At 44.0% G+C, this 14,792-nt stretch overlaps 1 protein-coding gene across 1 annotated transcript in view; it reads right to left on the bottom strand.

The window, feature by feature from the left end:
- CS (citrate synthase) overlaps positions 1 to 14,792 on the bottom strand; it is a 46,161-nt gene that overhangs the window by 9,173 nt on the left and 22,196 nt on the right. Inside the window, exons 4-7 of the mRNA XM_088449025.1 lie at positions 10,274 to 10,339; positions 10,063 to 10,194; positions 8,859 to 9,047; positions 746 to 945 (exon numbers count right to left, since the gene is read on the bottom strand). Of these exons, the coding sequence (XP_088305151.1) occupies positions 746 to 945; positions 8,859 to 9,047; positions 10,063 to 10,194; positions 10,274 to 10,339 (587 nt within the window). The remainder of the gene's footprint in view (positions 1 to 745; positions 946 to 8,858; positions 9,048 to 10,062; positions 10,195 to 10,273; positions 10,340 to 14,792) is intronic.

Here is a 14,792-nt window from a genome sequence, read left to right as displayed (position 1 = left end):
CAGCCAGTTCCCAGGGAGCCCCCTGCCTGGGGACTTAGGACCATGTGATCAGCGGGGACCCCCCGCGGGACCCCGCTGCTTACCTCTGTCCCCCTTGAATCCGGCCATGGTCCGGAACATCGGGGGTCACAGCTAGCTGTGACCCCAGATGTCCACCAGCATTCCCGGATCAGTACCGGCGTTCTGGTACCGGCGGGGTGTAGGGAAGACAGCATGGACGTCAGGACTGACTGTCCATCCAGATGTGCAGCCACAGCTGCATGAAGAAAAAGCTTCAGGAGCTCTTCTAAGCCCCCCTCTAGCAGGTGCCTCCGACTACGGCCGGGCACCAAACGAAACTGAGATGCCTTGGCTCGGGGGCGGGGTATAGGAGGGGGACCTAGTGCATCCTGGGAGGCTGAAAGCTTAACTCTTTGGTGCCCGATGACTGACGTCACACCTATACCCCAAGGTATCCCTGTGGATACCCTATGGACCCTGAAGTAGAAATATAAGATATAGTTCTAAAATACACACACTGCATAATATATGTATATATATATATATATATATATATATATCATACACATGCAGTACTAATCCAATTCCATACATTTTAACCAAATTGCAACCTTCCCTTCTCCAATTGTTTTCTCTATGCGACATTCAGCCAAATTAAAACACAATACATAAATAACTAATAGGCATACACAGGGTGACCAAAGCATAGATATCAGTAAACCATTAAATTTGCACCACCACCTACCTGTGTATTGTAAGATAAAGTCTCATGAGTTCCGTGAACTGTGCATCTGTGTAGCCCAGCATATTGGAGAAATTGTAGGACCAGTCTAGGTTGGAGTCAATGGCACCAATGCTGCTCCCTTCACGGTAAAGGTTGCGGTAGATCTTGGCAGCAATGCATGGCAGTTTAGCAATCAGATCCATAGAGTCTTCATATATTAACTTTTGGTAAAAGGAAAATCATAGTTCAAGTCAATAGATGCTTTTTTGTTCGTTCACTTTATTTAGCATAGGTTATGTGCATCTCTCTGATTACATGTCTACCGGAGAGCCCATCACATGACAAAGACAAGAGCTCTAACTTGTGAGCTGTGGAGCAAAACAGGCAGTTCAAAAGGGGTGGCACAAATGAAAATTAGTTTCAAACTTATGTCTTCTCACTCAGTAGCGTAGTAATGCCATGGTACCTTACGGTCACTCAGCAGCATAGTAATGCCATGGTACCTTACGGTCACTCAGCAGCATAGTAATGCCATGGTACCTTACGGTCACTCAGCAGCATAGTAATGCCATGGTACCTTACGGTCACTCAGCAGCATAGTAATGCCAAGGTACCTTACGGTCACTCAGCAGCATAGTAATGCCATGGTACCTTACGGTCACTCAGCAGCATAGTAATGCCATGGTACCTTACGGTCACTCAGCAGCATAGTAATGCCATGGTACCTTACGGTCACTCAGCAGCATAGTAATGCCATGGTACCTTGTGGTCACTCAGCAGCATAGTAATGCCATGGTACCTTACGGTCACTCAGCAGCATAGTAATGCCATTTGATAGTTTTTTAAAGCATGACCTGTCTACTTTCTCATAAATTCCTTTTGCGGTTGATAGCCATGTATCTCCCATATCCAAAATGCTTGGGACCAGGGGTATTTTGGATAACAAAATATTCCGTATTTTGGAATATTTGCATATCATAATGAAATATCTTGGGAATGGGACCCCAATATATACATAGAATGCATTTATGTGTTATATACACCTTATACACACAGCCTGCAAGTAATTTTATACTATATTTTCAATAATTTTGTGGCTCAAGCAAAGTTTGTGTACAGAAATTAAATTCATTTATGTTTCATATACACCTTATACACACACATCCTGAAGGTTATTTTATACTGTATTTTTAATATTTTGTGCCTTAGACAAAGTTTGTGTACATTGAACCATCAAAAAGGTGGTATTATCTCAGTCATGCTAAAAAAAAAAAAAAATCTGTATTTCGGAATATTTGGATATGGGAGACTCAACCTGTATTTGCTATGTCACTTTGTAACGCGAGTTACTATGGGATGACCCATGTGCTCTTCAAAGGCTATCCTCCTACCTCTCTGACCGATCCTTCTCTGTCTCCTCTCATGAATCCTCTTCTCCCCCACAGCCTCTTACAGTGGTTGTTCCCCAAGGTTCTGTTCTTGGACCTCTCCTTTTCTCACTCTATACATCCTCACTAGGTGAACTCATCAGCTCTTTTGACCTCCAATATCATCTCTATGCTGATGATACTCAAATCTACGTTTCCTCCCCTGACCTCTCTCCCTCTCTCCTCACTCGTGTCTCCAACTGTCTCTCTGCCATTTCTTCCTGGATGTCCCAGCGATTTCTTAAACTTAATATGTCTAAGACTGAGCTAATCATCTTCCCTCCACCCTACATAACTACACTTCCCACCATTACTTTATCAATTGATGGCACAACTATCTCCTCTAGCCCCAAAGTGCGCTGTCTTTGAGTTATCCTGGACTCATCCCTCTCCTTCAAACCACATATCCAGAATCTCTCACAGCCCTGTCGCTTTCATCTTAAAAATATTTCCAAGATTAGACACTTTCTCACCTAGGATGCCACTAAAACCCTCATACACTCATTGGTCATCTCCAGATTGGACTACTGTAACCTTCTCCTATCTGGCCTCCCCAAATCCCATCTCTCTCCTCTCCAGTCTATCCTTAATGCTGCTGCTCGGCTCATCTTCCTCTCAAAACGCTCTGCTTCTGTCTCCCCTCTCCTACAAGCCCTCCACTGGCTCCCCTTCCCCTTTAGAACCCAATTTAAGGTTCTCACGCTCACTTACAAAGCCCTCAGCCATTCCTCTCCCACTTACATCTCTGATCTCATCTCCCTTCACTCTCCTGTCCGCCCTCTTCGTTCAACAAATGCACACCGCCTCTCCTGCCAGCTGATTACTTCCTCCCACTCCCAAGATTTTGCCCGTGCTGCTCCCCACCTTTGGAACTCTCTCCCGCTTCCCATCAGACTCTCCACCTCTCTACAATCCTTCAAACGGGCTCTCAAGACCCACTATTTCATCAAAGCCTTCCAGCTCTCATCTTAACTTGCTGCTACATACTCCTTCCTCCCTGCCTACCCCATCTGTGTCATCCCTGTTTGTCTGTCCCTCCCCCTTAGAATGTAAGCTCCTATGAGCAGGGCCCTCTACCCTCTTGTGCATCTCCTTACTATACCTTCATCTACTTCTTACTCTCTACCAGGGCACCTAACACTTGATTGCTTTGCATTGTTGCTCATCTGGGTGTTATGGTCGTGAATGTAGCAATGTATATTATCCATGTCCTGTAATGTAATGTAAGTCACTGTAAATCGATCTGTTTATGTACTTTGTAAGGCGCTGCGGAAAACTTGTGGCGTCATATAAATAAACGATAATAAAAGACACAGGCTTGGACCATTTGCTGCTATAGAGAGCTACTACCTAATGGTAAGAGACAGTCAGGTAGTATTAAGAGGTGGGTCTAGTCACATTACTAAAATACATTAATTACATTAAACTAGAGCAGCATTCAAGTTTACACAATGCACTAGGCTCTGGTCACTGTAATTATTAATACAACAGTTTATAAAGAAAAGATTTATTGACTTCTTCGTTTGTGTGTAGAACAAGCCAAGATTCTTTAAGGTAATAGTGGGGATAAACATGTAAAAATGGAAGACTGATGGCTTTTTACCAACCTTGTTGCAATGGGAAGACATACAGTAAGTTTTCTAATCAAAATGTGAGTAATACATACAAGACAAGACATCTGTCTAACTTTTGTTATTTTACAAATTATAAACTATGAACCCAAAATGTTTTCCACTGCATTCACTAGGAAGAATAAAAACCATAAACCAGCTGATAATGTGAAGCAAGTTTACCAAGTTAGTCACTGCCTTGGCTCTCTGCAGTCTCCCATTACATTTCACGTAGATGTTCTGAAAAGTTTCCATGCGTCCTTTTTAGAACAGTGTCATAGGGTCCGACATGGACTACGTCAATCTTCCTGTCCAGTACATACATTACATACTTTGAATACCCTTTAACAGTGCGTACCACACAGGCATGGGGGAGGGCTGGCTGGCATATGTATAAGACACTTTCCTATGTCAATGATATCACAGCCTGCTAGACGAGCTGCACACTACACACTAGCAGCTCGGCACAGTAAGTGTTAATGCCATGACAACCTCCGTGTTCCCTGTGTGACAGACCTGTCACAGAGCCAAGGACATTGATGGGTGGAGTGCAGGCCACATGGAAATACCTAGCCCCTCCCCCATAAGCAAAACCAGTGTTGCTACAAGGTGATACAAGGACACTCAAGTATGACCTTGAGGACTAAAAATAGAAAAGGGACAGTATAGCAGCACACAGTGCAAGTGGTCACAGACTACTAAAAACGTTCTATACAACACTACTGCTGATCTATTACAGGACCTTACATTATTTATGGTTGCCCCCTGTATTTTGCTACAGGGTTTTCACACTTCACTAGGTTTGGGTTACTGCTTTTCGGTTATTATAATGTAAAAATCTTTTCAACTGAAAAAAATAAAATAAAAAAAGGGCAATATAGGAAAAGGATAAAACTTGTATTGATCAATCAGCAAAGATATTATTAGGGAATAGTCCATAAAATACAAATTGCTTTTGCTCCTCATTTGGGCACCTCCTTTTACAACTAGCACTGATTGCAGGCAGAGGCGTAGGGAGGGCGGTTCCACTGGAGCCTCGCGAGCTCTAGGCACCTTACTTACCAGAGTGCGCCCTGAAGTCAGACTCCGGGAGCAGCTGTCAAGTAGCTGACAGCCTGTGCCGGGTCCGCAGCAGCAACAGCAGCTCCTGTCCTGCCTTCCTGCTCTAGTGAGAAACTCCTGGTCACTAGAGGAGCTTGTGCTGAGCCCTGATTGGTGGAGCTCAGGCACATGTTCATCTGACCCCAGCAGGGGGCGGGGCTACAGCAGCATGTCGAGGAAGAAGCTGCAGGGTCCACTCCACATTAAGGTAAGAGGTTATACCCCAGTAGTTATGCGTATGACCCTACGTGCACTGACTGACTATGTATGACACTTCCTGCCTGAACTGTGTGTACTGTCTGTCCCCGTCTGTCCGACCCCCTGCCTGCGTATGTATGCATGTATGTATGAATGTGTGACCTAGCCTGCATGTGTATGCATGTATGTATGAATGTGTGACCCAGCCTGCATGTGTATGCATGTATGTATGAATGTGTGACCCAGCCTGCATGTGTATGCATGTATGTATGACTGTGTAACCCAGCCTGCATGTGTATGCATGTATGTATGAATGTGTGACCCAGCCTGCATGTGTGTGAATGAATGTGACCCTGCCTGCATCTGTATGTCAGTGTGTATGTATGTGACCCTGCCTGTATACATGTGACCATTCCTGTATGTGTATGTTTGTGTGACCCTGTATGCATGCATGCATGCATGCATGCATGCATGTATGTATGTATGTGTTATATTAAATGGAACACACTTTTTTGGGGGGGGGATTCACGGTAGCACGCTCGTACTCCGGGCACCCTGGCCACATACTACACCTCTGATTGCAGGGCACTTTAGTGCATTACACACTTATATGAATCCATACAATAGAGAGCATACAACATGCAATGTCAGCAGCCTGCAACAACTAAACCCCATGTTTCACTGCCTATTTATGGTAAGATGAAGGTTATGCTTCATGCAGAATGCAGAGAATTTCCCTTTTTAAAAAAAAAAAAAAAAAAACAGAATCATTTTGTCATGAATGAAGAGCCAAGTGAATCCACAGGATTACAGTGCCTGTGCAAGGGTGGGTTACTCTCAGATGTGATACACAGTAGTGCTGCAGGATTAGAGTGCCTGTGCAAGGGTGGGTTACTCTCAGATGTGATACACAGTAGTGCTGCAGGATTACAGTGCCTGTGCAAGGGTGGGTTACTCTCAGATGTGATACACAGTAGTGCAGCAGGATTACAGTGCCTGTGCAAGGGAGGGTTACTCTCTGTAATCTTGCAGCAGTACTGTGTATCACATCTGAGAGTAACCCACCCTTGCACAGGCACTCTAATCCTGCAGCACTATTGTGTATCACATCTGAGAGTAACCCACCCTTGCACAGACACTGATGTGATACACAGTACTACTGCAAGATTACAGTGTCTGTGCAAGGGTGGGTTACTCTCAGATGTGATACACAATAGTGCTGCAGGATTAGAGTGCCTGTGCAAGGGTGGGTTACTCTCAGATGTGATACACAGTAGTGCTGCAGGATTACAGTGCCTGTGCAAGGGAGGGGTACTCAGCAGTGCTGCAGGATTACACTGCCTGTGCAGGGGATGGTTACTCCCAGATGTGATACAGAGTACTGCTGCAAGATTACAGTGTCTGTGCAAGGGTGGATTACTCTCAGATGTGATACAGAGTAGTGCTGCAGAATTACAGTGCCTGTGCAAGGGACGTTACTCTCAGATGTGATACACAATAGTGCTGCAGGATTAGAGTGCCTGTGCAAGGGTGGGTTACTCTCAGATGTGATACACAGTAGTGCTGCAGGATTACAGTGCCTGTGCAAGGGTGGGTTACTCTCAGATGTGATACACAGTAGTGCTGCAGAATTACAGTGCCTGTGCAAGGGAGGGGTATTCAGTAGTGCTGCAGGATTACAGAGCCTGTGCAGGGGATGGTTGCTCTCAGATGTGATACACAGTAGTGCTGCAGGATTACAGTGCCTGTGCAAGGGAGGGGTATTCAGTAGTGCTTCAGGATTACAGTGCCTGTGCAGGGCATGGTTGCTCTCAGATGTGATACACAGTAGTGCTGCAGGATTACAGTGTCTGTGCAAGGGACGTTACGCTCAGATGTGATACACAGTAGTGCAGCAGGATTAGAGTGCCTGTGCAAGGGACGTTACTCTCAGATGTGATACACAGTAGTGCAGCAGGATTACAGTGCCAGTGCAAGGGAGGGTTACTCTCTGTAATCTTGCAGCAGTACTGTGTATCACATCTGAGAGTAACCCACCCTTGCACAGACACTCTAATCCTGCTGCACTATTGTGTATCACATCTGAGTGTAACGTCCCTTGCACAGGCACTCTAATCCTGCAGCACTACTGTGTATCACATCTGAGAATAACCCACCCTTGCACAGACACTGTAATCTTGCAGTAGTACTGTGTATCACAGCAGTGTCTGTGCAAGGGTGGGTTACTCTCAGATGTGATGCAGAGTAGTGCAGCAGAATTAGAGTGCCTGTGCAAGGGACGTTACTCTCAGATGTGATACACAATAGTGCTGCAGGATTAGAGTGCCTGTGCAAGGGACGTTACTCTCAGATGTGATACACAATAGTGCTGCAGGATTAGAGTGCCTGTGCAAGGGAGGGGTATTCAGTAGTGCTGCAGGATTACAGTGCCTGTGCAGGGGATGGTTGCTCTCAGATGTGATACACAGTAGTGCTGCAGAATTACAGTGTCTGTACAAGGGTGGGTTACTCTCAGATGTGATACACAGTAGTGCTGCAGAATTACAGCGCCTGTGCAAGGGAGGGTTACGCTCAGATGTGATACACAGTAGTGCCACAAGTAGTTACCTATTGCATGACTTGATAAACACAATTAAACTAGGCTTGAACATCTAAAAATGAATGCGGGGAGGGAAGTATGGTTGAAGTGAATCATTTGTTTTACTAAAATTGCCTATACTTGAAAACTGCAAAATATAGTAAAAATCAGTTAAGTGTTGTAACACTTTGCTAATTTGTATAAACTATTGGTCAATACTCAATATAACCATTTATTATTGAGGGTGTATGTAACACCAAGTTTTTGAATAAAATCTTTTTAGCTTTCAGAAGTACCAGTTTCCTTGCAATCATCACAACTTCAGCCATGAGTGTGCATTTAATGAGGATTTGGTGTTAATAAAAGCAGTATGGTTACTTCAACCCAGGACAGTTGCCGATATGAGGTAGACTACGTAGGAAGAATTTGGAATCCAGGTCTCATTTTGGTGTTGGGCACCCCCTTAAGGATGTTCTTGGTATTACACACTTTCACCCATTTCAAGAACTAAAGTGACAATGTTCCCGTGGCAGTAAATCATTTATTTTTAGATTTGGGTGATAAATCCCTTTCACATCAATGATGATCATTTGTTTTACACTGTATGTGAACAAAGGCAGTAGCAATATATTTACAAAGCAAAACAACCATATCCTGATGTTGTGCTCTGCGCTGTCAACTCCATGTCAAAGATGCTTGGTGCTGCCCGGGAGTAGTAAATTCCCGGGTAGCACCATTCAGACAGGAGCAGGGTAATTTCCCGGGAAAAACCCTGGTCGATTGAAGGGGCAGCTTCCCGAGTAGGTACCTTTCAGACAGACACTGCTACCCGGGAATTTGGCTGAGGCAGGCCAAACTCCCGGGAATCTTGAGATGTCTGAAAGGGGTATAACAGGACTGCATGTTCAGTGCTCCTATTCTTACATTGGATACTTGGCAAGGACGGTTTCTGTGTGATTATTAATTCATAAACAGCACTATTTGTATTAGAAGTGAGCTTAAGACCAATATCTGGGGTAGCTATAGGTTTGTCATTGCTATAAAGTCTGCCACCATATACCAACAAACCCCTAAAAACTACAATAAAATAGCTGACTCCAAAATTCTGTTTTCAGAGAATTTGTAACAGCCTGGTTTGCACTGTATGGAAAGGCCACATTCTTTGGTTACCAGTAGCCCTAGTATAATCACAAAACCATTACATATGACCATGCACTTACCTCCCAATACTTTGATTTGTTAACACCTTCAGCATAGGCTCGAGCAAAGTTGCTCTCACTGTTTAGGGCTGTGATTGCAGCACTGAACTGAGACATGGGGTGCAAGTTGGTGGGGAAATTGTCCAACATAGTTACGACGTGGGAAGGTAGGGCTGCCCTCTTTGCCCATTCTTTAGAGAGCCAGCTAACCTGTGAAAATAAAACATAGTAGTGACAATATATGTAAAATAAAAATGTGAAATATGATTTATAGCCTTATATGTGGGGAGCAGTAGTGTCCTAACTCATTATGAGAATGTTCTGCGATTGGAACTGTAGTGAAAGTGCAACACCGGGCTATGAGGTGTATTCCCATTATAAAAACACATTGTGAGGTTGGAAGAATAGGGAGTTCATATTGATTTTTCAATGAACAAGCCTAGGAGTCGTGCACCTACAGACATAGAACATCTACAAATGTAACAATAGGATTACCTAGAATTTGTCAATTTCTGTCCTAAAAAGTTTGTGTAATATTGTTATTACATTCAATGTATTAAAACACAGTGAATGCAGTTTGGTTTTACTGTAATCACACTACGCTGACCGTGTGTATGGTTTGATCCCAATGCCAGTGTACTTTCTACGGTCTACCTGTATTAGCAGGTACCACTGTGCCAGCAAGAAAGCATTCTAGTTATGATGGTGATAACCGTGCAAACATGTGGATAGGGGAGGTGCACCAACATCAGGATCAGAGGGAAAAATGTTGTAACAAAGCTCATATACAGCATGGGTTCAGTGTATTTTTCACCATTCATCATGTTGACATTGATGAAATGTCAACAACCGGCAACGCGGCTGTGCTGGTGGCAAATACCTTAACCCTGTAGCTAATGTTCCAGCTTTAGGTTTAACCTGCGACTAAGGCTGCAACTGTGGTATGTGCCTCTCTCTAACCCTACACGTAATGTCGGCATTCCATTGTCGACGTTGTGAACATGTCAACATTTTGCAGATGGTAAAGTTAGCTGTCGACATTTCAACAATGTCAGCATAAATATCGGCATTACGAAGTCGATATAGCAACCTGGTACTGAATTTTCATAGGTGCAGCAAAACAATTGACCAATTCAGACATTGCCTACAACAACAATAAGATACAGATCACATAGATGGTCTTATTATGTAGCACTTGTTTAGTGAAAATACACCCAAGTTTTACCTGGTCTTGAGTAGGCACCTCCCCTGTAACCAAGAGCCAGAAAAGTCCCTCGGGCAGTGGTTCTTCCCCGCCTGGAGCCCTGGGCAGCAGCTTCTGGCATTCAGGGATGCTGTAACCACGGAAACGGATGCCCTAGAAACAAGAATAAAGCATTATGTTACAGGCGTACAATTAGTGCCATGGATATGGACACATGTATGGTCATTCTTACCTCATCGGGATCAAGCACTGAGGTTTCATAGACTAATCCTTTCATGCCTCTCATGCCACCATACATCTGAAGACAGAAGGATAAAGATGAGCAAACATTCTTATAGATGATCTATGTCATGACTGTGCATGAAACAAAAGTAAACAGGAGACATGGGGTAGAAATGTATCAAACCTTCTAAAGAGTGAAGTTGCCATAGCAACCAGCTTTAAGTTATCAAGTACATTCTTTAAAATGATAGTTAGATGCTGATTGGTTGCTATGGAAAACTTCTCCACTCTTTAAGCTGGGTACACACCTAGCGATATTTTGAATGACAAATTGCCAAAAATCGTCTAGTGTGTACCCACTATATCGGGAGGTGCACGCTCCTGTGGGATCGTCAGGTCGGCCCTACATGTAGCTCAACCTGACAATGAGAGCAATGACCCAATGCAGCGGGATGCGGCAGGGGCAGACATATCGGGCACCGGAACGTCTAATGTGTACCGGCCGCCCATCGAATTACTGGGTACACACATCATTTAGCGTGTTTCCAGCTTTAGAATGCTTCATACATCTGCTCGGAGCAACGTGCTAAGTCTGAATGGCCAGCACGTAGTAAATATAGTCATCTCAGCCCCATGGAATACACAATCAGACTTGCTGATAGAACATATAATGAAACAAGCGTGCTCTATTAATAGAGGACATCCAACCATTCTTCAGGACATTCACTTATTACAACTCCAGTTACAAGTTTTTGGTGTCCTTCCCATGAAGGGGAACATGTAGGACTGCCATATATATTTACTACTTCTCAGACAGCCAACATCTGTTTATCTTGTTTGCGTCAATGTTAAATCACTACATCAGGCATCTCAAACTCGCGGCCCAAATAAACATTTTATGCGGCCCAACAGTGTGCGCCCAAATACATATATTATGCGGCCCAGTCCCCCCTGCTGCGATCGGAGCTCAGCTCCAATCGCGGCAGGGGTGACTGGCCCAGATAATATTTGTGTTTACTCTATTTAAAACTTGGAACGCTAGTCTCTGAAGCGATCAGATACTAAAGAAACCTCTCATCGCTTCAGAGGCAGGCGTTCCCAGTGATGCAGTTCGCGGGTGACGTCATGAGGGCCACTGCGTAAGTGGCTCTAATACAGGGGGCATTGCATAAGGGGCACTGCATAAGGCATTACTGGAGGCACTGCATAATGGACACTACTGGGGAGACTGCATAAGGGGCACTGCATTGGTTTTTATTAATAATAACCCTTTCAAAATTGCATACAAGACTTTTTTTCTTGTGGCCCACACACTCTTAGACCTTGAATTTTCGGCCTGGTTGGTATTTTGAGTTGGACTTGCCTGCACTACATGAACAACTCAACCACATGAACCAAGTTTTTCATCAGTTCGAGAGTCGCTTCCCAACCTGTCCCCACAATTTTTTTATTTATATTTTTCCCCATATATACTTACTTTAGTTCTAGGAATAACACGTATTCACTTTAGTGTTTGAAAGGTTCTTTATTTTGTATGTTGCTAGCGGCAGTAGATGAGTAATGGTTTTCTCACTATTGTTTTATAAAAACAAACCTGTAACTGGGCGGGCAATAAAGTAGCATAGTACATTCCATTCAAGGTGCTGCTGTAACATTGTGTGTCCCAACCACTTAAATGTGATCAAGTTTTGTCACTGGAACAAAGTAACTAAAGGTGGTTACACACTAGGCGATCAGGAAAGACAGTACGATTACGACATCGTAATCGTACAGTCGTTCCTGATCCCCTGTAGTGCCTGCACTGAACGATCAGTCGTTCAGTGCAGGCACTGTCCATCATTCCTGAACATGCCAATTTGTCATTATCGGCAGATTGTGCTGCATGTTCAGGCGATGGACAATGTCGGAAACAACCAGCGGGAGTGCGCATCGCTGGTCGTTTCTGACATAAAAGTGCACGATTTGTGCACGATTACTGAGCGATTGCACGATTACGATGTCATAATCGTGCAGTCGCTCAGTAATATCGCCCAGTGTGTACGCACCTTAAAGGTGCGTACACACTAGACGATTATAATGAGCAACTGAACGATTAAGAAATCGTAATCGGTCAATAAAAGTTTAGTAATCGTGTAGTATAATGTCGAAAACTACCAGTGATGCGCGCTCCCGCTGGCCGTTTTCGACAACAATCATCGCCTGAGGCCAACCTGCCGATAACGACAGGATGGGCATGTTCGGAGATGAGGGAGGGTGCCTGCACTGAACGATATATTGTTCAGTGTAGGCACATTATCCCACTGCACAGGAAGATGAATGATTGTACGATTACAATGTCGTAATCGTTCAGTCGGTTCCTCTATCATCTAGTGTGTACGCACCTTAACAAATCAAATTATGACAAGACAATACAACTGGAGATTTCACATGCTTCTTGAATAAAAAGAAGATGTATATGCAACAGATAACATATACCAAGTTATATTGACAGAAGTCCTTGATTTGTACATTTTTTTTTTTTTTAGTATGTGTGTGTTTTATATACCCCTACATTTGTATCATGTACCTTCATGTTGTATTTATGGGCTAGCATGCAGGATTATCATATGGTGCATACTCACGGTCAGATTTTGTAGGACAATATACACGATAACGATAAAGTTAAACATTAATATCATCAATTTTTTGGCTTCTTCCAACCCCCAAACGACGGACGATGCATGAGCATGCAGTCCAACCTGGGCGATATCGACCAGGCTACTATAGGGGCCCGCAATTAGTCGTTTGGGGGGGTTGGTGCTGTGCTGGATGATCAATATCGATCATCCAGCACATGCAGGACGATCAGACGATATCTTTATCGTTGTCTGATCTGACAGTGTGTATGCACCATAACTCTTCTAGTCATCAGAAAAGTCTGTCTGAAAATACAACTACATGGCTAAAACTACAGGACATAAGCGTAACATAGTAGGGTGCCGGACTATAGAGGTAAGAAGGTCGACAGCTAAGAAGGTCGACAGCTAAGAAGGTCGACAGCTAAGAAGGTCGACAGCTAAGAAGGTCGACAGCTAAGAAGGTCGACAGCTAAGAAGGTCGACAGCTAAGAAGGTCGACAGCTAAGAAGGTCGACAGCTAAGAAGGTCGACAGCTAAGAAGGTCGACAGCTAAGAAGGTCGACAGCTAAGAAGGTCGACAGCTAAGAAGGTCGACAGCTAAGAAGGTCGACAGCTAAGAAGGTCGACAGCTAAGAAGGTCGACAGCTAAGAAGGTCGACAGCTAAGAAGGTCGACAGCTAAGAAGGTCGACAGCTAAGAAGGTCGACAGCTAAGAAGGTCGACAGCTAAGAAGGTCGACGTGAATTTTTTTTTCTTTTTTTAGTGTTAGGCACTTACTGAAGGGATAGGGTTAGGCACCAGGAGGTAAGGCTTAGGCCAGTGGTTCCCAAACTTTTTTGAATCGCGGCGCCCTAGAGCAGAGGTTCTCAAACTCGGTCCTCAGGACCCCACACAGGTCACGTTTTCCAAGTCACCCAGCAGGTGCACAGGTGTATTCATTAATCATTACTCATTGATTATAACTATTTCACTTTTGTTTCGGTGTGGACACCTGGAAAACATGCACTGGTTGGGGTCCTGAGGACCGATTTTGAGAATCTGTGCCCTAGAGTATCAACATTTTTTCCATGGCACCCCTGGGCCAAAAGTTTATTATTAAGAAATTCAGCAAAAATCAAATAAAAAGTAAATTGTGCTTATATGTCACTCTTGGGTTCAGTTATGTGGTGGTTGACAGGCCTGCGCTTATTTTTGTCCATATATTTTTTAATTGGCAGCCATTAGCACTGGTTTTACCTATCTCACTAACTAAAAATAATTTTATTTGGTACTGGACCACCAACCCAAGGCATCCCTGCAAGTGCCATGGCACCCAGTTAGGGAACCATTGAGTTAGGCACTAGAAGGGACGTTTAGGGTCAGGCACCTACCACGACGGTTAGGGACCAAGGGGAGGGTTAGGGTGAAGATTAGGGCTAAAAATAAATAAACTTGTCGACCATTTTCATGTCGACCTTTTGTCCCTGTCGATCTATTGCATGTCTAACATCGGGTGTCTATCTAGACCAGGGGTTCCCAACCACGGTCCTCAAGGCACACTAACAGTCCAGGTTTTAAGGATAGCCATAGTTGAGCACAGGTGACTTAATTAGTACCTTAGTTATTTTGATTTAACCATCTCTGCTTCAGCATGGATATCACTAAAACCAGGACTGTTAATGTGCCTTGAGGACAGAGGTTGGGAATCACTGATCTAGACATTGTCTACCTTTTTACTGTCTGTTAATCCACACCCAACATAGTATAAGTTGCACAAGTCGACTAAGGGCAGTATTCAATTAGTTTCGCACCACGATAAAATGCTGCCTGCCGGACTTTTCGCCTACATCGCGTCTTTTGGCCGATGAAACTCATCGTGTGCGTCCCTGCTATTCGCCATATTCAATTACAAAGATGCGAAAATGGCAACAC

This window comes from Taudactylus pleione, unplaced genomic scaffold (genome assembly GCF_031769625.1).
Source record: "Taudactylus pleione unplaced genomic scaffold, aTauple2 ptg000005l, whole genome shotgun sequence".
Classification (NCBI taxonomy): Eukaryota; Metazoa; Chordata; class Amphibia; order Anura; family Myobatrachidae; genus Taudactylus; species Taudactylus pleione.
This window is presented reverse-complemented; position numbering and strand designations above follow the sequence as displayed.